The sequence below is a fragment of the Hyperolius riggenbachi genome, chromosome 2, assembly GCF_040937935.1.
Source record: "Hyperolius riggenbachi isolate aHypRig1 chromosome 2, aHypRig1.pri, whole genome shotgun sequence".
NCBI classification, from domain to species: Eukaryota; Metazoa; Chordata; class Amphibia; order Anura; family Hyperoliidae; genus Hyperolius; species Hyperolius riggenbachi.
Genome location: NC_090647.1, coordinates 76,948,411 through 76,975,876, shown reverse-complemented (window position 1 = coordinate 76,975,876; position 27,466 = coordinate 76,948,411). Strand labels below are relative to the sequence as shown.

Below are 27,466 nucleotides of genomic sequence, written 5' to 3'. Positions count from 1 at the left end.
CATATGTTGATCTTTTACAGTCAACCTCTCAATAAGGTGAGTGCATGGGGCAGGGAAGAGGAAGGAATGGGAAGGTGAGAGGAGGGAACCTTGCAGCAAGCCTGCTTCTTCCTGTCTGGAAATTTGACTTAAAGGTCAACTGAAGCGAGAGTAATATGTAGGCTGCCATATTTATTTTCTTTTAAACCATACCAGTTGCCTGGCAGCCCTGCTGATCTATTTGGCTGCTGTGGTGTCTGAATAATACCAGAAACAAGCATGCAGCTAATGTCAGAGACACCTGATCTGCTGCATGCTTATTCAGGGTCTATGGCTAAAAGTATTAGAGGCAGAGGATCAAAAGGACAGCTAGACAACTGGTACTGTTTAAATAATTGAAATAAATAATATGGCGGCCTCCATATCCCTCTCATTTCAGTTGTCCTTTAAGCCAAAGATCTACTTTTAACCACTTGAGGATCACAGTGCTAAACCCCCCTAAAGACCAGGCCATGTTTTACTAAAATGGCCACTGCAGCTTTTTCGGCTCGCTGCAGGGCTGCACAACACAGCACACAAGTGATTTCTCCCCCCCCCCCCCTCCTTTCTCCCCACCAACAGAGCTTTCTGTTGGTGAGGTCTGATCGCCTCCCAGATGTTTGTTTTATGGCAAATATTTTTTGTTTTTAAAATAAAACCCGGTATTTTCCTTTAATTTTACCCTTCCTCCCTCCCCCCGCCAGCCAGTCACTGTGATCGGCTGTCATAGGCTTCATGACAGCTGATCACTCTGGAGCCAATGGATAGCAGCGCTGTCCTAAGTGAAAAGACGGTGGTTTCACTGTCTAACAGTCTCACGAGCGACGATCGCTCTGCCTTCCGAGCAGGAGATGCGCGTGCAGCCTGCGCGCAATTTGCTGCACAAGCCAGCTTCAGGATCTGACGCCAATTGGCGTTAGGTGGTCCTAGGGCTGCCGCCGCGGTCATGCTCATTGGCGTGACGCGGACGTTATGTAGTTAAGGAGACCAGGAAGAACGAGGAGAGGAACGGACAACGCACTGAGGCAAGGGCATAACTATAAGGAAGCAGTACCTGCGATCACAGGAGGGCCCAGAACAGTGAAACCCCCCAACTACTACTTTACTCCCTCCGAGTCCATCCTCCAGATCAGGTGCTGATGAGGCTACACTTGTTATGGGTGTGAAGATCATGATGACCACAATTGTTTTATGACCCTTGCAAGATGGGCCAGTCAGGCTGTAAGAGTCATTGAGGAAGCATTGGAGGGGCCCCATCAAACTTTTGCTGGGGGCCCCATAATTTGTAGTTGCGCCCCTGTAGAGGTATGTGGATCCAACAAATAATATTTTGATTTATTTATTATTTATTTATTCTTTATTTATTTATTGTATTTATAAAGCTCGAACATATTATGCAGTGCTGGACATTAGATGAGGTTACAGACAATATTTAGGGGTGACATACAGCAATAAAACAATGCTGGAATACATGCAAACCAGATCACACAGCACAGTATAAGTACAAGGTAAAGCTTAGCCAGTCACTGGATGGGAGCATGGAGATTAGGCAAGTCGAGTTCACTCAGATCCATAGGATGGGTGTACAGTAATGCAGGTGCATGATCAGGTAGAACACAAAAGGAGGAGGACCCTGCCTGAAGGCTTGCAATCTAGAGGGAGAGGTAGGGACACGAAAGGTAGGAGACCAGAGTTCAGCTGCGGGTTTAGAGCACTTGTGAGGGGTGGTAGGCCAGAGTGAAAAGGTGAGTTTTGAGGGCCTTCTTGAAGATGTTGAAGGAGGGGGCTGCCCTAATGGGTGGAGGTAGGACGTTCCATAGTGTTGGAGCAGCTCTTGAGAAGTCCTGGAGGCGTGCATGGGACTGGGTGATGCATGGGGCGGTCAGGCAAAGTTCATTGGAGGAGCGGAGTGAGCTGCTAGGTGCAGGGCCAGATTTGTACTTTCCAGTGCCCAAGGCCTGGTGCCACCAACCGCTCACACCCACCCACTCAATAGCATTCTGTCCAACACCCTAACTAGCGATCACTGGTTTACAGGAAGAAATGCATGTTTTAGTGACTCGTGTATGTGTATGAATGTTTTCTCTCTGAAAAATGGTAAATGATTGTTTTTCCTGTCAGGGCAGTGAGTCCCTAATGCACCAGATAGATGGTTTGAATCCATTTTCCAATCACTTATACAAATGTGATCAGAAAAAACGATCAGAAATCAGATTGGACTTGTCAGAAATAATCGATTTGACCAGTCTATCTGATGGGAAATTGCATGGTGTGTGCCAGGCATGAAGTAGCAGAGCGGCATTCATCTTCCGCTCTGCTCTCCTGTTATCAGAGACCAGTTGCATTTATTTTATACTTTTATTTTAGGGATTCTTTCACAGATTTTTTTTTTTTTTTTTTTTTTAGTTTTGTTTTTACGATTTACCAACACGGTACAAATATTCTGTTTTTAATTTTGAACAAGTAAATGTTATTACTTTTGGTATACAAAACATATAAAGTAACAATACAAAAGTGTATAAAACAGTGCATATGCAATTATAATTCTACGGAAGTTCTCATACTACTGCAATACTGCTACCCTTAAAATGAGCCAGCAAGGAGTTAAGATTTAGCTTAGAAGGGGCTGCTATACATTTCTCTAAGGGAAAAAAAAAACCTGTATCTCTTTCTATTTAAGATTAATGCTGGGAATACACGGCTCGATTCTGAGCCATTAAGATGTCTCGATAGATAACTTCCGACATGTCCGATCTCCCGCCTGATCGTTTCCGTGCTCGATTCCACATTGCGGACAATGGAAAAAGATAAGAATAACGAGCGGAAGATAAGAGAATCGCCTGCAGAATAGAGCGGGGAATCGATCGAGCAGGAGAATCGAGCGGCAAAATTGAGCCATGTATGTCCAGCATTACAGTCCAGGAGGAGAGGGGAGATGGAATGGCTCAAGTTATTAAAGAGAAACTCCAACCAAGAATTGAACTTTTTCCCAATCAGTAGCTGATACCCCATTTTACATGAGAAAGACAATGATTTTCACAAACAGACCATCAGGGGGCGCTGTGTGACTGATTTTGTGCTGAAACCCCTCCCACAAGAGGCTCTGAATACCGCGGTACTGCTGGCAAACTGCCACAATGTAACAATGTTCAGAGACAGGAAATAGCTGTTATTAGCTATCTGTAACAGACAGAGCAGCTAGAAACAGCTAAATAACCTGCCCACAGTAACAATGTCTCCATGTAATAAATGTCAGAATGTGAATCTGGGAGAGGAAAGATTTTACAATGAGCAAACACTGACTAAATCATTTATACATAATTATGGTAAAAAATGAAGCACTTTTTTTACTACATTATTTTCACTGGAGTTCCTCTTTAAGAGTCTGACCAGCTGTACACTGTTTAGCTCAGCTTGAATTTTAAAGTGGAACTAATAATTCAGTTAAAATGTTTACCTTACTGGATCAGAAATTTTGTCTACTGCCAGAGTCACAGACTGCTCAGCAAGCTCATGGTGAACCAGGTGTTACTACACCCCTGGCACTAAACTGAAGCTTGCATGTTCCTGGAGATAGCACTGTCTCATCACACACCAAGAAGTAAGGAAAATACACGAAGCTCTGGAATTCTGACTGTGTGTGTGCAGCAAAGCAGGGCGGCTTCGGAGCAGGAGAAATTATTTATTTTGACATGTAGCCTCTTATCAATCCCTAGGTCCTGCCGCCCGTTTATCCTTCTGCTTTTTCAGCGGCCTAGGCCATGGCCTTTGTGGCCTTTCCAGAAATCCGGCCCTGGCCAGGTGTGTACCTCTAAGTAAGATCGGAAATGTAGGTTGGGCAAGTTTTGTGGATAGATTTGTAGGTCAGACACAGTATCTTGAATCTGATTCTGGACTGGATAGGAAGCCAGTGGAGGGATTTGCAGAGGGGAGCCGCCATGCTTTTTACTTCAGAAGGCTTTGCCTCAGGTCAGATATTTTAATTTAGCGAAGCAGCCAAAAACCTTTAACATAACTGATCTATTATGTTTACTGAACACCAGTGCTTTTTATGAGTGAGCTTCCTGTCACTAAAATGGTGAACAATTGTCTCCTTCTTAGGGGTTCCACAAATCATTGTACATGACTTTGTAAATGATATTGTTGCACTGTTGGCTGACATCAGACACTTGTGGTGATTTCTGAATTCCCTCTTACAGGATGTTTTCACGGTGAGTGTTGGGAATCTGCCAGCCGGGGCCACCGTCATCATTAAAATCACCTACGTCACCGAACTGGTTTGCTGTTACACTAGCTCTTTAGATTTCTCAATTCCTGGTTCTGTGGCTTCATGGCAAGAAGATCAAGCACTGAAGGAAAATACCCAGGTAAGTGTACTTGTCACTTTTATTATATTATTAATAATGTTCACTGTGATAGCAGCAGGGTTTGATAGATCTCAGGAGACAGCAAGTATGTATGTTGCACAACTTTTTGAGATTTTCACTATTTGATCAGAATCAGTTTATTTGGCCACATAAGTTTGCACTTACAAGAAATTTGACTTGGCAGTTACTTAACAGACAGAAACAAAACAATACAAGGACAGACAGTATTTATATTACAAGTCAAGGACAGTATGTAAGTTATAGTGGCAGTGAACAGAGTAAGAAGTGTTCATTTACAGTTCTGTGCTGAATGCTTCCATGTCCTAGAAGATCTAGCGTAGTTCTGAATTAAGCATGGCTACTGCCTGCGGGAAAAGGCTGTTCCTGTGTCTAGAAGTTCTGGTTGGGATTAACCGGAATCTTAATCCTGAAGGTGAGACCTGGAAGATGGAGTGAGCAGGGCAAGATGGGTCCGAGGCAATCTTGGTCGCTCTCTTTCTGCACCTGCTAGTCTAAAGATCCTGCAGGGAAGGGAAGCTGCAGCCAATGATGCTTTCCTCTGTTCGGACGATGTGCTGTAGTCTCACCTTTTCTAGTACTGAGCAGGAGCCGAACCATACAGTCATAGATGATGTCATGATTGATTCAGTGATCGCAATTGTGAACTGCACCATTAATTTTTGAGGTAGGCCAAACTTTTTCAGCTGCCGTAGGTGGTACATCCTCTGATGTGCTTTATTGATGATAGTGACAGTATTGTATAAGTGATTTGCGAGCAGCAAAATGACTATCGCACTGCACCATTACACACAATTTAGTTTATGTAGCAGACTGTGTTGACGGGGAAATTGGAGACAACCTGCCTTTAAAACAATCACAGGCTTCACTCATGTGTATACTGCAGGACAGCAAGTACATTATCTAAAAATGTTGCATCTGTGCATGCGCACCCAGGGCTGTGGAGTCGGTACCAAAGGGGCCGTGCATGTGCAGAAGAGCCAACTACCGCAATTGAGCCAGATTACCAGGCTCGATACCACGCAAACGGAGGTTCTCAGGAGGACAGCGATGGACTCATCGGGGCTCATGGGGCTGGAGGAAGCCCGGGGTAAGTATAAAATCTTTTAGTGTGCCCGTCTCTTGTACACTTTAACTCAATAAAGCGGTTACTTCTCCCAGAGTCAGTTATATGGGTTTCTAGACCACTGTTAACAGTTACCCCTCATTGAAAAAAGTAGAACACTTAGACCAGAATATTTTTATGTAAAAATACATATTCCTGTAGTTATATACAAAGAATATACAAACATTACATAGAACAAGGTTATTAGCAACTTTGAAATAAAACATATCAAGAAACATACCGTATATACTCGAGTATAAGCTGAGTGGGAGGTCTCGGCTTATACTCGAGTCAGTCGTTAGTGCTCACCTCCCCGAGTGCACCTTCCTTCTGCAGTGTGTAAAAAAAAATAGTGCTGAGCAGCACAAATGATTGTGTAACCCCCACCCCTCATGCTTGCTGCTATGTGTACAGTAATCTGTGTGCCCCCTTCCCCAACTTGCCGCTATGTGTACAGTAACCCGCGTGCCACCTCCGGCGCTATGTGTAGAGTGCAGTAATCCGTGTGTCATTCTCTCCCTGGCAGACCGGAGTGCTTGGCCAACCTTTGCATTGTCCTCCGCGTCCCCCGATTGTCAGGATTTGCAGCGCAGCTTTGAGTGATTCTTAGTGGTCCGCGCTGTGTTGGGATGCCTCCTCCTGCCTGTTGCAGGCTCGTTGCTATGACTCCCTCTAGCAACGTCTCTTATCACGTGCACCACGTGTGGCGTTATAGCAATGAGCGTGCTATGATTTATGCGATCATTAGTGATGCTCAGTTTTTTTTTTTTATTTACACATTGCGGTGGGGGAGTGCATTTGGGGAGGGGGGGGGGGCACGCTGCCATTAGTAAAAGGTTTTTTTAAAGCGGACCTGAACTCAGTACTTCCTCTCTGCTCTATAAGATACGCAACTTACGATACCTTTAAAGAAACACATTTCTGTGTTACAGCTGATAGAAAATCCTGCAATAAATCTGCAGTGTGTCTACTTCCTGCTTTCATGGAAGCAGACATATTGTTAACATCCTGTGCTTTTAAATGAGCTTATCTGCCTTGCCAGTCAGCTGACACGGGAGAGATCAAATTACAACTTGTGATTAGACACAAATGAGGGGGACTTATTATTATTATTATTATTAATGCTGCTGCATTTCCTACCTCAGCTTATACTCAGGCCAATCATTTTTTCCATGTTTTTTGGGTAAAAGTTGAGGGGTCGGCCTATACTCGGGTCGGCCTATATTTGAGTATATACAGTAATAAAAGTATTGGTTGTCAAAATTACATTATATACTTTATTACATTATATATTTAACATTCCCAGCCCCGCCTCTGTTCCCCCCTCTCTGTCTGTCTCTTTCAGTCTCATTTCATTTTCTAGATTCAGCAGCCCCCACTAATTCTAACTTTCTATCTTTATACCGTACTAAGGACTTGCTCCTCCCTTAAAGGAGTCAGCTCTCTGCCGCCGTCCTGGGCTCCCTGCACGCTGTTCAGACTGAGCTCGGGGTCGTCCTTACTGCGGCTGCGTGAAGCGCCCGCTGTCAAACAAGCCCATGGTGTCCGCAGCGTAATGCACAGGCGCTGTATGCTGCGGACGACGTGATCTTGAATAACAGTGGCACTTCACGCAGGCACCTTGAGGTCGTCCTCTGCACCATGCGGGGACCCCAGGCCAGCGTCTGCGAACCGAGCTGTCTGCGTGGGACAGACAGCTGCGAGGCACTGGAGAAAGCCCCAGGTAATTAAATCAGATTTGAAATAAAGTTGCCTGATGATTCCTTTAATTGCAAACGGATGCATTAAAGAGACTCCGTAACAAAAATTGCATCCTGTTTTTTATCATCCCACAAGTTCCAAAAGCTATTCTAATGTGTTCTGGCTAACTGCAGCACTTTCTACTAACACAGTCTCTGTAATAAATCAATGTATCTTTCCCCTGTCAGACTTGTCGGCCTGTGTCTGGAAGGCTGCCAAGTTCTTCAGTGTTGTGGTTCTGCTATGAACTCCCCTTTATGCACACTGCCTGTGTGTTATGTAGGATTAGAGCAGCTTCTCTCTTCTCTCTCTTATCTTTTACAAGCTGGATAAATCGTCCTCTGAGCTGGCTGGGCTTTCACATACTGAGGAATTACAAACAAGGGCAAAGCTGTTTGCAGGAAGAAAAGAGCAGCCTGAAACTTCAGTGCATGGGGGAAAGAAACACACAAATGATCTCTTGAGATTCAAAAGGAAGGCTGTATACAGCCTGCTTGTGTATGGATGTATTTTCTATGTGTGGACATACTGTACATCAACCTACTTCCTGTTTTGGTGGCCATTTTGTTTGTTTACAAACAAACTTTTAAAAACTGTTTTTAACCACTTTTAATGCGGCGAGGAGCGGCGAAATTGTGACAGAGGGTAATAGGAGATGTCCCCTAACACACTGGTATGTTTACTTTTGAGCGATTTTAACAATACAGATTCTCTTTAAGCCATGTCCATCACCAGAATTATTTCAGTTTCTAGTAACAAACTGGAAACTTTCTTTCTTACTTTCATTATATTTTTTCATTCATTAATTTATTTATTTTGCCACACTTGAGCCACAGGAAAGCCCCTGATAAAGCCATGATTCCTGCACTATCTTGGAAATACAAAACATTTTTTCACAGGCTATTTTCACACTGTTTAATAAGTCAATAATACAGTATTTCAAAGCTGTTATTAACATTTTTAACATCTATAAAAAAAAGACAAATCATAAAGTAAAAATCATAAAAAATAAAGAATTATAATGCAATATTTCTGAAATATCCAAGTTACAGTCAACAAATGTGCTTAGGCAACATTTTCAAGGCCTTCCTCAGAAGAGCAGAGTAGGAGTCTCTCACACTGACTGTGGAAGTGAGTTCTATAGAGTAGGGGCTGCATAGGAAAAGACCCGTGCACCGAATATTTTTAAGTGGAACCTGGGAATTACTAGATTTGTCTTACTGGCAGAGCGGAGGGTGCGTGGTGGGGCATAGAGTTCCAGTAGATCCGCTATGTACTTGGGTCCCATGTGGTGTAGAGCCTTGAATGTCTGCAGGCAGATCTTAATATGGATTAGCCATTTTACTGGCAACCAGTGAAGAGTTTGCAGTACTGGGGAGATGTGTGGCCGCAGGGGGCATTGGCTAGGAGTCTAACTTCTGCATTCTGTAGTGTTGGTAAAGGGCGCAGAACTTTAACCGTAGATCCGATGAACAAGGCATTGCGGTACTCCAGACGGGAGGGTACAAATGCATGAACGTAGTCACGACTACATAGTGCGCATGTGCAGAGCGCTTCCGGCAATGGGCATCCAGGACAGCTTGCTGCACATGCCCGCTCCCCCGATTTAATTGGGGAAAGCGAAGGTATCCTTTAAACTACTTTAACAAATATCATTTGGGTTTTAGATTGGATAAAATAATTTCTGGACATAATATTAATTTCATTATCCCTCATCTGTTACTTTACAGCTGTTTAAATTGTCAGCAATCATTTTTGTTCTCCCCAGGACACCGTAGAAAAGGTGGGCATTGACAGCGAGAAGGCAGCAAAGGGGTGAGTACTGTACATTATTATGGTGTTCAATGTGACCACAAGAGAAAGAGGGCTTCCAACAGACAAAATCTCTCCAATTTTTGTGTACATATATATTGTTGACTAAATAATAATAATAATAATAATAATAATCTCCCACAACGTTTTACAGAGAACATAGTCATGTCACTAACTGTCCATCAGAGGAAATCACAGTAGTCATGTGTCACTATCAAAGTCTAAAGGTGCCCGTTACTGATCCAATTCCAATTGTTGTAATCGATTAGAAACGATTGTTCGAGCCCACTAACGGGAAAATAATAAGCCATCCATTCAGACTAAAGAATTAGGATCAACAGAACAATTAATAGATCAATAGAATGATAGTTCACCATTAACAATACTCGAGAGTGTACTGTTAATGGACACCTTTAGGCCAAATTTGGGAGCAACCTAAATGTTTTTGTGAATGTGAGAGGAATTCCGGAATACCCAGAGGAAACCCATACAAAAACAGGGAGAGCAACCTCTAGTTATTCTCAGCTTAGATATTGAAAAAGCTTTTGACAGCCTCACCTGGTCCTTCCTCCTAGCGACGGTTAGAACAATGGGCATTACAGGCACCTTCCATAACCTGATAGAACAAATCTATTCACACCCCTCTGCCACACTTAAGATACCATGTGAGTCTCCTGCAACAATCAATATACATAGAGGAACCCGACAGGGTTGCCCCCTCTCCCCAGCCCTATTCGCGTTAGCCATGGAATCTCTGGCTTCACATCTTCGCTCCGATCCAGGCATTCAGGGTTATGACCTAGGCAAGTTGCAGCCCAAATTTAGCATGTTTGCTGATGATATCCTAATGACAATCCAGAATCCCTCCACAACCATCCCAAGTTTATTACAAGCTCTCAAGAAATTTGAGGAGATCTCAGGTCTAAAAGTCAATGTAGACAAGACAGAAATGATCTCATGTAATATACCCCACTCTGAGATCACACAAATCGCTTCCTCCTTTAAATTCCAGCATCACCCACATTTCCTTAGATATCTGGGTGTTAACATATGCAATTCTAATGCTAAGCTTTATGAGTGGAACTATGCACGGGTCATACCTGGTCTGCTTAGGGACCTTGACATCTGGCACACATATAAACTCTCCTGGACAGGGCGTATAGCAGCGGTCAAAATGACCCTCCTTCCCAAGCTAACCTATTATTTTTAGAGTACTTCCCATTCCTCTCATGCCAAGAGATATACTTTTACTTCAAAAAAAGATCTTCACTTTTATCTGGAATCACAAAAAGCCCCGCATCCCTAAGTCATGTATGCATTTACATAAAACTGATGGTGGTCTGTCTGTCCCTCACCTTAAAAAATATTTTATTGCCTCTCAACTAGCTCAACTACCTTTAATTTATGGAGGGGATCAGATGCCTGCTTGGGTTGAAATCGAGAACGAAATGATACATCCATATTCCTGGAAAGGTTCTCTATGGGCCTCAAATTCTGGCCACAAAAAATTGAGGAACATCTCCCCACTAACATACCATACCCTTCTCATATGGAGCAAAGCTCGTTACCTCATCAAGCTACAAACACTATGCCCTCCACTCCTCTCTATCCTACATAACCCTGACTTTCCTAGTGGAACTAATTCACAGGCTTTTTCCTGGTGGTCATCGCACCACATCCAGACTCTACAAGACTTCTTGATTGGGGGAAGAATACCCACCAGCGGGCAGCTGATCTCCAAATACAATATCCCATCCTCAGAACATTTCAGGCTCTACCAGATATTACATTACATGCGTACTTTTTTAACCAATACGCTAGATAACCCCTTTACACACTTTGAAGTCACATGTAGATCTGACCCCTTTCAAAAAGGTGTAATTTCCCTACTTTACTCACTTCAAAACCAACCTAACTGGGAGGTAAAACCTTCTTACATCCTAAGATGGCTTGGTGTAATTGCCTTCTTAAAACAGAAGGAAATTTGCAATAATTCAGTTATAAATGAACATTTGTGGTTACCCACAATGCACACCTACTAAATATGCAAATTATCCCTTTCCGCCCTTGTTAAGCCAAGCAAGCATCCAGAACCGCTGGTTTATAGCAAGCCTATAGCTTTAAGTTTTACACAGCCATACCAAACCCACATGTAGACAGCCTGTTTCGGACTTTTGGTCCTCATCAGTACATGGCAGGGATTGATAAGGCTGTATGAAATAGGGCTTGGTCGAGTACAACAGAGTAACCAAGCAGCTTAGGGTGACCCAAACTACTAGGAATGTATAGGGGGATGAAAGGAACCAAAAAGCCCTCCTACTAAAAAAGCAAAGCTTGGTGTAATTGCCTTCTTAAAACAGAAGGAAATTTGCAATAATTCAGTTATAAATGAACATTTGTGGTTACCCACAATGCACACCTACTAAGATGGGAATCTGACTTGGAGTTTGAACTGAGTAACGAGGAATGGGAGGAATCTTTTACGACCCTAGCTAAGGGTAGCCTCCATAGCACTCATATAGAGGTCTCGCTAAGGGTCCTCCATAGGACATACTTTACCCCCCTTCGCCTCCACCAAATTGACTCTAGCAACTCGAGGGCTTGCTTCAGAGGCTGTCCCGCTGATGGCTCTATGTCACATATATTCTGGACGTGCCCTAAAGTTAATAGAATCTGGTCTAAAACTAACTCCCTCCTTACAAGGGTGTTTGGCAGACCTATCACTAAGGACTCCCGAACTCTCTTACTAGGGCACAAACCCCCACATATGACCCAACCGGAACATAGACTTACGCAACATATTGCAAATGCTACAAAGGTCCATATTGCTACATCCTGGAGGACCCCCCTCTTATCTTTTCAGACCATCATGAAAAACATCGAATCAACTATGATCTCTGAACGGATCAATGCCAGAATAGACGATAAACTAGATAACTTTGAAAACACCTGGCAACCATGGTTAACCTTTAGGGGCATAAACACCTAGATTCTTCCCAAATAACTAACCATATTTCGCTACTCACGGGACTCCTCACCCCTACAATCTGAACGACCCATTGTTACTGCTGTCAGTTAACCACAAATCAGTATGAGACCAAACTGTTACTCAACCCTAACTGTTTTACATTATCTATACATAGCTTAAAGAGAAACTCCGACCAAGAATTGAACTTTATCCCAATCAGTAGCTGATACCCACTTTTACATGAGAAAAATAATGATTTTCACAAACAGACCATCAGGGGGCGCTGTATGACTGATTTTGTGCTGAAACCCCTCCCACAAGAGGCTCTGGTACCGTACGGTACTCTGGGCAAACTGTCACAATGTAACAATGTTCAGACAGGAAATAGCTGTCTGTTAAAGCCAGACCAGCTAGAAACAGCTCCATAATCTGCCCACAGTAACAATGTCACCATGTAATACAAGTCAGAATGTGAATCTGGGAGAGGAAAGATTTTACAATGAGCAAACACTGACTAAATCATGTATACATAATTATTGTAAAAATGAAGCACTTTTTTTATTACATTATTTTCACTGGAGTTCCTCTTTAAGAATAAACCCAAACACAAGAACCCTGGAATCAGTACCATATGCTAATGTAACCATATATTATAGTGTTAATTACTCCATAACTTGCTATGGAGTTTATTTCAGCTGTTGATATGTTATCTGTTTTATTTGTTTCTGGTTTAAGCTCATCCACTAGGACCTGTGTGTCCTATAAGGTGTTATGATTATGCAAATGATACCTGTTATAACTTGTGCTAAATAAAGAGATTTTTGACACCTAAAAACAGGGAGAGCATAAAACCTCTATGCAGATAGTGTTGGCCCAGATTTGAACTGGGACCCTAGCACTGGAAGAAAGTGCCATCTACTACATAAGGTACTTGCTATAATTCAGCTTGAAGTGAGTAATTATGGCTCTGTAAAAGTTATAAGCTGTAGACTCACTATACGCCAGTGGTTCTCGATGTGTGTCTGGCTTTCAGGGGCATATAGAGATGATTTGCGTATTCGGGAGTGATGCATCATGGTAAACCCACGTTTCTCACTTCAAGGAAACATCCAGGCTATTTATAAAATAAAAAAAAAAAAAAAAAAAGATCCACTTACCTGGGGCTTCCTTCAGCCCATGGCAGCCCTCCTGTGCCCTCTCCGCAGCTCCGGAGGCTCCCGGTCTTCTCCGCTGCAGAACCCGACCTCGCCAGGTCGTGTTCCGGGCCTGCGCAGTACCGCCCTGATGATGTCGGACGGACCACATGACCCGCACCGTGGAGCGCAGAAGACGTTGACACGGAACCCGACCTGGCGAGGGTTCTGCAGCGGAGAAGCCCGGGAGCCTCCGGAGCTGCGGCGAGGACACAGGACGGTTGCCATGGGCTGGAGGAAGCCCTAGGTAAGTGGATCTTTTTTTTATTTGCTTGGACCTTTACTTTAAGGCTGAATTATTGCAAATAACTTTTGTTTTAAGAAGGCAAAATTATATTCAATGATTCAATGTTGCTTTTTAGTAGGAGGGCTTTTTAGACTCTTTTAACCCCTTATACTTTTTCTAGTGGTTCTGGGTTACCATGATCTATCTGGGTAATTTGGACTAACAATATTAACCATATGTAAACAAAAGACATTAGGAGGTTGGAGGTGGATGTTTTTTTTTTCCCTTGGCCTTATTGCATCTGGCCTTATTGCGTATGTTGCAGGGGTTTAGCTAGGTGGGTTTTGGTGAAAAACTGAGACCCATAGCCAGGAAGGTGAAATATGAATGTAAGAGACAATACCTAGTCAGTCGAGGTAAACCACGTAAGTAGGAGAAATTACATCTAGAGTTCAACTCTGTTATTGATTTGAGGGAGTGAGAAGCTCTAGTTACACCTAGGTTCTCAACGTGTGGTACGCGTACCCCAAGGGGTACTTCTGATGGTTCCAGGGGGTACTCAGGCTTGATATACTTAACCAAGAATAACAAATTTAGAGTTTTAGAAAATGATAAATCTTATTTAAAACAATACCAAATTCGTGTTTTAGCTAATTAAAAACAATAGCAAATGCTTGGAAATGGTTTAGAACCAATTATCATGTACTACGATTAAATATATATTTGTCAAGGGGTACTTGTCATGATGTTTACTATGCTAGGGGGTACTTGGTGGGTACAGGTTTTTAAAAGGGGTACATACCAATAAAATGTTGAGAAACACTAAAATTAAACATGCAACAAGATCCTGTAAAGTAAACCAAACCTGTAAAAACATTATACATTTTCCCTCAAAAAACATTATAAATTGTTCTTGTCTGGCTTCATTGTCATTTGTCTTTGTTCTGCCTTCTTATTATGAATGTAGAGTGAGACTTTAGCCTAAGTCACACAATAAGTTGGTCCCGTTGGCCGACTATCACCATTTTGAATCATGTAAAATTGGAGACTGGGTTAGAGTGCACCGGTCTTGATTTTCCCTATTATACAGTAGCTCTTCTTAAAATTATGCCCACCCACAAAACCAAATTTCACCATCTCTAGTCATGCGATATGGTGTCCTCATTCCAGTACTGTCACTCCAATTGCAAATATTCAACCAGTTGGTCGAATAGGCCTTTGAGGGCCTTCAGAAGGCTGTGGAAGCACTTGTGTCCCGAGTGCTTCAGAAGATGGGCGGCTCCATGCTGCGCATGTGCAAGCGAGTAGGAGTACCATCTTTAGAAACACTCAGGGACACATGTGCTTATGAGGCCTTCCAAGGACCTCCAAAGGCAGCAAATTTGAACTGGGGACAGCGCAAGTGTGAGGACACTGTCCGAGAACTGAGAAGGCTCTATAGGATCCAGAGCCTTCCCTCTCCATAGGTGAGTATATAACTTTTTTTATTTTTTAGAATCGCTTCATATTTACTTTAAATGTAACAGCTTGTACACATGTCCAACGAATTGCATTACCAACCTGACGACATCACCAAGCGCACGTAACCTGTTGACACAACCTGTATTTCCACATGGCCAAACCAACTAAATGACCAACTCCTTCACATGCTGCGCACACAAGTTGAACGACAGACTGCAGGATATGGCCACATTCAAAACAAGTACAAGTCGTTCAAACGACTTGTACTCACGTGGCCAACTGCACAATATCAACCCAACAGTCGTGTGAGTTGATCCGCTGGTTGAATCAGGCAGACCGCCTGTTACCATTTGCCATACGTCCACATGCCCAACTATCGCCTAACAGACCAAGTTTGGACAATAGTTGGGTGCTATATTTGCACGTGTGTATGAGCCTTGAAGGACACATCCAAGGAATAAAAGAAAAAAAAAATCAACTTACCTGGGGCTTCATCGAGCCCCTGGCAGCCGATATGTCCCTCGCCTGCGCAGAACGCTCCAGGCTACGTGAGCATGACCATGAGCGGCGCTCCCACAGGCGCAGTAGATGCCGACCTGGTGAGGTTGGCATCTCCAACAGAGGGGATCTTGGGACACCGGAGCTGCGGCGAGGGACACATAGCCTTCCAAGGGCTGGAGGAAGCCACAGGTAAGTATATCTGCTTTTTTTTCTTTTCTTTTTTTTTTTAATCTCGGACCTTCCCTTTGAGGAGGGTTAATTCATGAGCTAAACAAATAAGGAGAAATAATGCTGGGAATACACGGTACATTTTTTGCTCAGAATCGTTCCGATAGATGCCTTTGATGATAAAATTCTGACATGTCCGATGTTCCGCTCGATTCTTTTCCGCTGGATTTCTCATAGAAGTGAATGGAAAAAAGATTTTAAAAAATGAGTGGAAGATAAGAGAATCGAGCAGAAAATTGAATTGCTAATAGATTGCACGCAGAAACGAACGCGAAAAACGTAACGTGTATTCCCAGCATAACTTATGAAATAAACAGATAAGGATAGACAGATCATGAGTTCAGTTAGATAAGGATAGATAAGTCATAAGTTAAGCCATTCACAGGATAACCGAGGAAAGTGAGTTAAGAAAGAAAAGAAAAAAGTAATTATTTTGCTGCATAAACTTCCTGGGAACACCATATGCATCCTCCTTTTCCCCCCGTTTTAATCCATTTGCTTGCTTAAGGGTGCGGATTGGGTTCCAACCCTCTGCTGGGTCGGCAGCCTTGACCCGGAAACAGAATTCCTCAGTTCGCATGGCTGCACATGAACCTGCGCAGGTCGAAGGCCCTCTGGTGCCGTGCCCTCGCTCGCGAATTTTCAGGCATGGAGATGATTGAGCAATTCTGTTTCCGGGTCAAGGCTGCCAACCCAGGAAAGGTTCAGGGCCTGATCCCGAACCTTTAGCAAGCAAATGGGGCAAAATGAGGGGAAAGGCGGACGCAGGTGATGGGGATTTATGCAGTAAAATAGGTAATTACTTTTTTGTAACTTCCTCCCTCGGATATCCTTTAAAGGAAACATTTGGGGTTTTTTGAAAAAGCAGATCTGCTTACCTGGGGTGGGCTTTCTTCAGCCCTTGGGTGCTCTCTCACGGCAGCTCCGCTCCCAGCCAGTGGCCCGGGGTCCCCTCCATTGCAGCAGCCGACCTGGCGAGGTCGTGGTCACTCTCCTGCAGCTGGGAGCGCTCAGCGCAGGTACAGTCCTTATGCACTTGCCCAGAACGCTCCCGGGCTCGTAATCGCGAGTGGTGCAGCCGCATGCTCGCGTAGGCCCAGAGGCTGCCAAAGTCACCAGGTCGTTTGCTGCAACAAAGGGGACCTAACAGAAAACCTTTGTAAATCAGCCCTCATGTTTCATAAAGAGTGTGTGCACCAACACCATGGGTAAATACGTTACCTGATTTTTTTTTTATCTGAGGACTTCTTTAACTCATCTCTTTCCTCTATTTTAGCTCTTTTCACCTTGAAATGTCAATTGAAATGCCTAGGAAAATTGAAAACGTTTACTGTTTTTCACACACCATCAAAGTGAAAGTAAGTGCTAATATTGCATAGCTTCTTCAAACTCCACTGTGTGAACTGTTCTATCACTTCAATTCAGTGTTAAGAAAAAAGTTTGCCCTGATTTGAAAGTTTTGTAGGTCTGAAAAGGCAGACTGGCCACATTTTTTACAAATTCTGTCTTGAGGACATCATTTTTTTTTCTTAGTGACCCAGCTGTTTACAACCAGATCAGGTAGACAACTGACAACTGTTTATAGGAATGCCTAACCTTCCACACACAATTTGATGCTTTTTGCAGTGTTTGGGAATACAAACGCCCCCACCAATTTCATATTTGCTGTTACATGTATCTGGCTCCAGCACCTTGCTCCTCTGCAGGTCCCATGGGGTCTGTCTCCCAAGGCTTCGGCCATCCTCCGGGACAGTGTGGATGCTGTTCTTCACAGCAGGACAAACTAGGCGCACTACATCAGCCTAGCGGGGGCCAACACACAGCACCTGTGAGAAAGCCAGGGTTATGTAAACCCTGGCCTAACAGTGCTTAGTGCTGTTTTCTCTCAGTTTCCACATTGTTATGCATGCCAGTCCTGTTAGTCTTCAAGTCCTGTCCACAGTTGATAAGTCACTCCTGTCAGTTTGCCCCTCCAGTCCAGTCTACAGTCTGACTTGTTCCATACCTCCCAACTTTTTGAGATGAGAAAAAGGGACACTTAAGCCATGCCCCTGCCACACCACTGGTCTCGCCCCACCACGTCCCTAGTCACGCCTACCATAAAGATTTTATAAGAAAAATATGTTGTTTTATCATTCAAACCACATTGGTCCTTTCTATCCTGGTCCATTTTTCTTCATAGTAACATTGTAAAATTAGTAATATATCAATTTAAAGGATGTGAATAAAGTTTAGAGTCAATCAAACACATTTTTAGTATAGAAATATATATATATTTATATAGAAAGAGGGACAAATGAGAAGGAAAAAGGACAGAGGGACACGGCTTCCAAAAAGGGACTGTCCCTCCGAAAAAGGGACAGTTGCGAGCTTTGTTGTTCTGTCTGCCTCTCCAGTCCAGTCCACAGTCTGTTCTGTCTTTGGGCCTCGCCAGTCCAGTCCGCAGTTTGTCTTGTCAGTCTTGTTCACCAACCCAGTCCGCAGTCTGTCTTGTCAGTCTTTCTCACCAGTCCAGTCTGCAGTCTGTCTTTTCACTCTGCCTGATCAGTCCAGTCTGCGTCTGTCTTGTCAGTCTTTCACCCCAGTTCAATCCGCAGCCTGTTCTGTCTGTCTGCCTCACCAGTCCAATATGCACTCTGTTCGGTCTGTCTGCCTCAGTAGTACAGTCTCTTTTGTCAGCGTGTCTCATCAGTCCAGTCCACAGTCTTGTCAGTCTGGCTTGCTATTTCAGTCTACAGTCTGTTCTGTCTGTCCAGCTCGCCAGTGCAGTCCACAGTCTCTCCTGTCAGTTTGTTACACCAGTCCAGTCCTCAGTCTTTTTGGTCGCTACCTGTCCACAATCTGTCACTCTGTTCCTTGTGGGTTCAGTCAGCAGTCAATCTCATTGGGTCCCATCCCAGCCTCTCACACTGCAGGGTTCACTCTCCTGTTCTTTGCGTCACTAGTGAGGTCAATCCTGAGCGCCACCACCTGGTGGTCACTAGCCGCAATGTCCTTTAACCCTTGTATAAAACTGGCTTTTCTCTTACGCTGGCCATTCAATGTACAATATTTTTGACCAATTAGGCATGAGGTTTAACAAAAACATCTAATTGGGCAAAAAATGCGGTTAAGCACGGCACTGTGGTTGTCCTGCGATCGACCCGCAGATGACATTAGGCTCGATTCTCAGTTAGAGACTTTGGGCCTGATTCACAAAGCGGTGATAACTCAGTTATCACGCCTAAAAGACTTTAGGCGTGATAACCTTTGCACCACACTGGTGAAAAGCCAGTTTAGGTGTGATAAGTTTAGGTGTGATAAGTTTAGGCATGCTAAGTTTAGATAAGTGTAGATAGCGTGCAAAGTCCCGCACGCAAAGCAGCGCCATTAAACTCTATGCGAAGTGCACCAGACTTTGCTAGCGCAAAACTTTTGATCAGCTGTGCACTGCGGTGCTAACGCAGTTGGTGCTTAAACTTATCATGCCTAAACTTATCACACCTAAACTTATCATGCCTAAACTTATCACACCTAAACTTATCACACCTAAACTTATCATGCCTAAACTGAGTTTAGGCGTGATAAAGGGCTTTTCACCAGGGTGCTAACTGTTAGCACCGCTTTGTGAATCAGGCCCATTAGGCGTGATAACCATTGCACCACGCTGGTGAAAAGCCAATTTAGGCGTGATAAGTTTAGGTGTGATAAGTTTAGGTGTGATAAGTTTAGGCGTGATAAGTTTAGATAAGTGTAGATAGCGTGCAAAGTCCCGCATGCAAAGCAGCGCCATTTAACTCTATGCGAAGTGCACCAGACTTTGCTAGCGCAAAACTTTTGATCAGCTCTGCACTGCGGTGCTAACGCAGTTGGTGCTTAAACTTACCATGCCTAAACTTATCACACCTAAACTTATCATGCCTAAACTTATCACACCTAAACTTATCACACCTAAACTTATCATGCCTAAACTTATCACACCTAAACTTATCATGCCTAAACTGAGTTTAGGCATGATAAAGGGCTTTTCACCAGGGTGCTAATTGTTAGCACCGCTTTGTGAATCAGGTCCATTATGTGATTGCGAATGTTGGTTTTTGTTCGATATCAAGCATGATGTCAATCGTAATGTCGATTGCAGGTTGAGCGTGGTCTGGTTGCATAGTGTATGGCTAGCTTTAGACTCCATGCCCCAGGGAATTACCTTGACATTTAAATAGACGACTTGAGTGCTCTTAAAGCAGTTTTATATGTAGTAATTTTTTACAGATTTGCATTTCATGGTAGACTGTTAATTGCCTGGTTGTTCTTTTCCTTCAGGCAGTCTTTAAAGAGATTCTGTAACAAAATTTTGAGCCTTATTTCTTCTATCCTATAAGTTCCTATACTTGTTCTAATGTGCTCTGGCATACTGGAGCCTTTTCTAGTTGCACTGTCTCTGTAATAAATCATATCATCTTTCCTCTGTTGGCTCCGTCGGGCTCAGGCTGGAATGTGTGGAATGTGCAGCACTGCTTGTGATAGGCAGAAGCTTTGCACACTCTCTCCAAGCTCTCCTCTCAGCCTATCACACTCTGGTTAGCAGCCATGTCTATTGTTTGTAAACACTGCCTAAAAATGGCAATTACAAGCCAGGATTGCAGCAGAGAGAGGCAGAAACAGGACAGAGGGGCCCAGGAGAACATAATGAATAGAATGGTATGCTTTTTATTGTAAACATTTTAGAGTACAGATTCTCTTTAATGTGAAATATTCACTGGGTTTCCTCATTTTACCAATTTCTATTGTAGTAAAATGTTATAATTACCTGCCTGGTACCAACTTCTCTTCTTAGGGTAGGGACACACTAGGCAGAATCGCATATGAGTTTTCCACAATGTGCTATGGAAAACGCATATGCGATTCTGCCTAGTGTGTTCTTACCCTTATAGTTTGAGCCCACCGACCTCTGATGTGTAGTCCCGCCCCCTTGCAGCAAAACACCAAGGCATTCTCTCTACTAGAGATAGACAAAACAGTATAGGCTGTGGTCAGCTGATCGGTTGGCTAACCCTCTATTGGCTAATTTCAGTGCTTGATGTGATGTATAAGTGAGGGAAAGCTGTGTTTTACTGCATTAGGGACAGGCTTGAATAAAGAGCTGTTACCAACACTCCGAAATGTTGCCATGTATTGTTCTTCTCCCTAATAAAAAGAGCATTTAACTACAAGAAGATGGTGCCGGCTTCTTTTCTTCTTACATTGATCCACAGTGCTGTCTTGCTGTGGAACATCCAGTACTACTGAGATTCTGCTGTTGTGCTCCCCTGCATTTACCTTCCCTATTTTCAAATAATGGAATGGAGTAAAGATAGGCAACTGGGGGCCAGCATGCCACAAAGATTATTATGTGCTGCTGGTAGGATCATTCATTTCATCTGTTATTCAATGTAGAAAACCGAGTGCAAAGCTGTAGTCCGCGTGGAAGAAGGCAGCTCCCTGACGGACTCTGGCTTCTCTTTGATGATATCTTTAGAAGAGGGTTATATTCCACGAATGTGGGTTGAGACTCACCCAGACAAAGACAGCGAGGTAAGTGCATATTTGCCTTTTTTTAACCCCAGAATAGTGGTCATATAACTGGTTCCTGTCCGAGAATAATCCAAACATTAAGGGCTCGTTCAGACTATGAGCGTTTCCTGATTTTTTTAAGTGCTGGCGATTTTAAAAATCGCCCTAAAAGCGATGTGCAATGTTTTCCTATGAAAGTGTTTACATGTGAGCGTTTATATTAATTCGAAATCAAAAACGCGCTACGTGTACCATTTCCTGAGTGCTTTGGCTCAATGGAAGGTGTAGGGGAATCGCAAAGCGCTTGAATAGCGATTTCCCAAGAACTTTTATGAATAAATACATTGTATTTATTCATTTCCGCCTTAAATAGCGTTTTTCTCCTGTCAGACTCAAAGCACTCAAGAGCTGCAGCCACTGGGACGAGCTTAAGTGGTCACCCTGCAGTGTTAGGGAGTCTTGCCTTGAACTCCTTACTGAATAACCAGTACACTATCCAGTCACTACATAAAATGAGGATTGGGTTTTATTGTAGTAGCTGGATAGTGTAATGGTTAAGGGCTCTGCCTCTGACACAGGAGACCAGGGTTCGAAATCTGAGGTCTTCCTGTTCAGTAACCCAGCACTTATTCAGTAGGACCTTGGGCAAGACTCCCTAGTGGTGCCCATACATGGTGCATTTTTTTAATTTTTTTAGATCATTTAGATTGATTATTCCGTTAGATCGAATATGAAGATTTTTCCAACGTGTCCGATCAGATTTTTATTGGAAAAACGGGATAACGGTTTGTTTTTCTTGATCAAAAAAAATTATTTTCAACTTTTATTCGATTTGATCGTTTAAGTCGAAAAAACAGGAAAATCGAACGTTTTTATTGTACCCTGTATGGAAACCATAACATGGCGACTGCCTATAGAGTGCGCCCTTGAGGCTGCAGCTCTGGCACTTTTCCCCAAAAAGCGCAATATAAAAGTTATTTGTCTAGCACATAGGGAGTGTGTCCCACCTCGTGATGTCCATAAACTTTTCTTCTAAATCATGATTTCTTCTTTTTCAGCTTTGAGTGCTGATTTGTAGTTCTAGGGCTGGTCAGGGAAGGTAAAGCAAATTTTGCCTTGGTCACAAAAGAGTTATGTTTTTCTAATATGATTGGATCCATTAGTAGCTAATGTGCACATCTAAGAGCTATAGAACGAGTTGGGAGGGTATGGTGACATATCCTGGAAGCTATGGTAGATATACAGTATCTGGCTTACTCCAGGTTGTACGATGGCATGCTGGAGCTGAAGATCAGAAATGAGATTTTAGCAGGTGATTAGGCTAGATGGTTTCTGTAGTGAAGACAAGTAAGATAATGAACAGGCCTGAGGCAGAGGCTGGGAAGGAACTGGTCTCTAAGCGCACAGCTCTGAGGGTGCACCTGTTTCTCCTCCCCCGTCCCCCACCTTGCCTGGCCAGTGCAGATTTGCAAGTTGGGCCTGTAGAAATGCTACTCGCCTCACCGTGCCAGGAACTCATTTATGTCACGGCTTATCTCTTCTGGTCTCCTTGCCACATCGCTCATTACGTGTGTCACTAGAGGGAGACAAGAGGAGATGCTGCGAGCTTGGCCATGGCTAAGTTCCTGGCACGGGAGGGTATCTTTACCTATAGTGCTGGAGAATCTTGTCCTGGCCCTGCTAATGAATTAAGGTCATAGTTCATGAACCACCCAGTGGTCAAGGTAAGCGAAAAACAGGTGTAGTCTGTTTCCAAGCAGAGGCAGGCAGCAAGCTAGGATAGTGATTGTCCAGGTAGAGGTCAGACAGGGAAATGAATGCCTCATGGTAAGAATGGGCTAAACACATAATAAGGACTACTGAGTTTCAAGGACAGGATACATGGTCGGGATACCAGGTTCAAGACAGAACAGGTTTGCCGGATAATCAAGGTTCAGGACAAAGCAGAATTTCAGTATAAACTAGACCTGGGACACATGATGAAGACACTCAGGTAGATGACGATAGTACAGTAGTGAGGCTGAACTGATGAACCATCAATGCATAAACATGGAGGTCAAATAAGTCTTTGATTAGTTTCTGGACCACAGGAGTGTAAAGGAAAGAGGGAAGGCCAGCATCCAGAAAGTAGAGACAACCAAGAACGGCTATGGCCATAATGGGAATGGGAAAGGGAAGCTGTATGGAAAGGAATGCTACAATGGGCTGAGCCCAGACAAAAGCGTTCATGGATTTCAAATTGCCTACATTAAAAGCTCTATTGTGCCATTTCTGTGATTGGAGGTACACTTTAAAGGGAATTGCGGTCACGTGTACATGTGAGAAAATTAAAAAGACTTTAGAGCTCTAGAGTGGCAAAATTTTCCCTCTGGAGACTGGGGAAAGCATCTGTCCCACTCCTATCCTTTCGGCCATTATAGCTCCATTGGTTACTATGACTGATGTCGCATTCAGCTGTTTGTTTGCATTTACTTGTGAATTTCATGTTTGTGTTTTTCAGGCTTGTATGCTGGTATTTCAACCTGAGTTTGAGAATTCCAATGAGCAGGCGAATGTAACTGTCCTTCTTGACTGTTCCAATTCTATGGAGTCCTGTTTTCAGACTGCAAAGCAGGTAGCCTTGCTTGCGCTCAGCAACATCTCCTACCTTCCCATCAACCTTGTCGCTTTTGGATCAAGTAAGTGAAATTAGGCAGAATTATATCATGTATATCTTTAGTACTTGGCTAAGGGTAACCTGGGGAAAAAAAGGATTTTTTCTTTGTAGTGAGACAAAAAAAAAAAAAATAAAATCCTTTTTTGGAAAGCATTGCAAATTACAATTCTGCTTTCTTTAACCTTTCTTGTGTTATGGATGAGCCTGACTCATCCTAAAAAAAATAGCTGGAATCGGTAAGGAAGGGTCAGGCTCCTCCAGTTATTACAATTACTCACCTGCAGCGTTGTTGGCATGCAGAATCCTTTGCTGGCACCTCGCGGTTTCCTTGCACAGGTGATCTAGTCTTCTTCTCCGCGATCCCCAGCAGCAATAGCCTCTTCTTCCTCCTTCGTCGCTTCCTGTCCCTCAGTGATCACATCCTCTGGCATGTCATACTGATGATGCTGCATGCTCCCCCTGGTGTTGGATGGATGCAGTGTCATCACATTAGGTGGGAAATTTAATTTTTTTGTATTGGATTCAATACAAGCATTTGTATTTGATCTAATTAAAGAAATTCTAAGTGGAAAAAAAAAAACCATGGCAGCACTACTGTAAACAAAAGTAAAAAAAAAAACTGTTAGAAGTTAAAGAGACTCTGTAACAAATTGTTTATCTTTATTTCTTCTATGCTATAAGTTCCTATGCCTTTTCTAATGTGGTCTGGCTTACTGCAGCTTTTCCTAATTGCACAGTAGCTGTGTTATCTCTGTTATATGATCTAATCTTCTCTCTATAGTCGGCACAGTCAGGCTGAGGCAGTCAGACTGGAATGTGCAGGGCTGCTTGTGATTAGCTAGAAGCTGTACACACCCCCTGCAGGCTCTGTGTGACTAACACACTCTGCTTAGCTGAGCCTATTAGAAGCTGGTTAGTTTGTTTGTAAACACTGCCTAAAACTGGCAATTACAAGCCAGGTTTGCAGCAGAGAATGGCAGAAACAGCACAGAGGGGACCAGGAGCACATAATGAATAGAATGGTATGCTTTTTATTGTAAGAATTTCAGAGTACAGATTCTCTTTAAGGAAATGAAAAAAACAAAAAACATTTTTATTAAAACATTTTTAAAAATATGTATTTTTTTTAATATTATACGCATGCTTGTGGACAACTTGCAAGCAGTCCGCAAAAAATGCTTACAATATAAAGAAGCACTTTAAAAACATAAAGCAAAAACATAAAGCATGAATTCAGATGTAATGCTTGGGGGTATACTTTCCGAGTCTGCGTGTATGCTCAAGACTGGAGGGCTCGCTCTTCACCTGCTGACCCTGCCTGGCACACCACTAGCTGGCCCTAATAGCACTTAGGCGAGCAAGCGTACAAACTGATGCAGAAAGCAGACCTACCACCAAGAGCAACAAGACTATGTAGCTGGGTAATGGAAGAGGCTACACAGGTTGCCACAGGAGTAATGAACAAGGGAGCAAGATTGCCCAGAGCAACTGCAGCTCTGGGCTTCCGATAACCTCCACAAATAACACACAATGGCTGCGCAGTGCAATGCCGCACTGCCTATGATCTGAGTAACAAGACAAACAATGGACAGACAGACTGACTGTTGCCCAGGGCGGCTACCGCCTGAGCCTCTGGCTAAGTAACAAGACAGACAACAGAAAGACAGACAGAATGCTTGCAAGACTAATTGCTGCCCCAGCAAGCATCCACACTGGCACGAACAAGACAAACAGGAAGGAGCGTAACTAATAGCAACCGCAGCCTATAGTTACGTCCCCAGAAACAAGACTAGCAGGAATACTACCAGTCACCAACGTGGTGATGGCAGAATCCAAGCTGTCAGGACAGTGGACTTAACTGACCCCTGCGGGTGCAGCAAACGTCCAGCAGGCATGAAAATACAGAGCAAGGCATTATACAATTTTACAATAACAACTTTCACAGCATGGACCCAATAACAACTATAGTAGCTCTACGCTATGTTGGGCAGAGTCTGAAATGGGAGGCAGACTTTTATGTGGACATCAGCCAATGGATGCAGGCATGCAAATTCCCACACAGCTTAATGGTAATTACTCAATCCTGAGCTAGCTTGATTACAAGCTGCTAGCTGACTGAAAAAAGACTCTCATAACAAATACATGCAATATTCAACTGCAGCAAGCAATAGGAGGAATCATGACAGCATCCTGAGCTGCTCTGAACTGCAGAGTGATTGCAAATGACAATGAGACTTATTGCGAATGCGCAACCGAATGCAAGTGGATAAGTCAGAACTGCGCGAACATGCTACAGGAGAGATCCTGACATCAGAACAGTGGACAGAGCAACTTGGTACTGGATAAACACCTGGCTTACAAGGGGCAAGGGCTTGATATATATGTCTCTGTCCACTGTATTAAATGATGCTGCATTTCAGTCTTGCTTCTTGGACTTGTTGGAATTATGACACAAAATCACCTTCTGTTTCAATATCCTCTATCCAAAATCCAGATGGTTCAGGTTTTCTGTAAGTTTACTAGGTACCTTGTATCACCAAAATCCTTAAAGAGAACCCGATGTGGGTTCTAAGAATGCTAACAGCACACAGAGGCTGGGTCTGCATATACTGCCCAGCCTCTGTTGCTATACCGATCCCCCCTAAGCCCCCCCTTCGCTCTGTTATGCCCCCATAAATCACCCAGCCGTGCTGTGTACACACACCATGTCAGTCTCGCAGCTCCCCCGCCTCCTCCATAGCTCCGGTCCTCACTCGTGTTCCTTCCCTCCAATCAGCGGGGAGGGAAGGGACACAGGCTGGGACCGGAGCTATGGAGGAGGCTGGGGAGCGGCGAGACTGACACTTACAGAGGTAAACAGCCGGCTGCGACACGCAGTGTGTCGACAGCTCAATTGATGATTTAGGGGGGCATGGCAGAGCGCGGGGGGGGGGGGGGGGGGGGTTGGCTTAGGGGGGATCGGTATAGCTAAAGAGGCTGGGCAGTATATGCAGTATAGCATCCTTAGAACCCACCTCGGGTTTTCTTTAAAGATCAACTTTATCGAAAAGTGGATAACAATGAATCTATACATTGTGAAGAGAAAAGTTCTAAAATAGAAGAAATATCAAGAAATGATTGATATTCCTTATGTAATTCGTCCATGTTGTTTGATCCACAATTAGCCTGCACGTCATCATCTTTACTACTGGCAGACATCACCAACTTCAGTTATGTATAACCACACCCCCTAACTGTGCAATTGGCTAAAAGGATTTTTTTAATAGATGTACATATGCACAGAGGAAGATACTGGTTGCTTGGCAGTTGGAAACAGCTGTTATTTCTCACAATACAATAGCTCCCAGACAGAAAACTGTCAGCACCTAGGTCTTGACATCACACTGTAGGAGGGGCTTCACAGTAATATCAGCCACACAGACCCCCCTGATGAACTATTTGAGAAAAGATAAAGATTTTGCATGGGAAATGGAGTATCAGCTACTGATTGGGATGATGTTCAATCCTTGGTCACACTTCCTCTTTAAGTTGTGTACACACGCCAAATGAAACTTGGCTGCGGCAGCTGATAATGGCCTCTGCCGAGAATCTATTATGTGTACGGCGGCCCTGATGCCCCCTAACACCTCAGCCGGGGATCAGCC

General features: G+C 43.5%; 1 protein-coding gene across 3 annotated transcripts in view; it reads left to right on the top strand.

The window, feature by feature from the left end:
- Positions 1-27,466, top strand: part of PARP4 (poly(ADP-ribose) polymerase family member 4) — a 291,746-nt gene that overhangs the window by 92,292 nt on the left and 171,988 nt on the right. For all 3 annotated transcript variants that reach the window (XM_068266936.1, XM_068266937.1, XM_068266935.1), the window contains exons 19-23: positions 4,218-4,385; positions 9,017-9,063; positions 16,914-16,995; positions 21,050-21,187; positions 23,667-23,844. In XM_068266936.1, the coding sequence (XP_068123037.1) occupies positions 4,218-4,385; positions 9,017-9,063; positions 16,914-16,995; positions 21,050-21,187; positions 23,667-23,844 (613 nt within the window). The remainder of the gene's footprint in view (positions 1-4,217; positions 4,386-9,016; positions 9,064-16,913; positions 16,996-21,049; positions 21,188-23,666; positions 23,845-27,466) is intronic.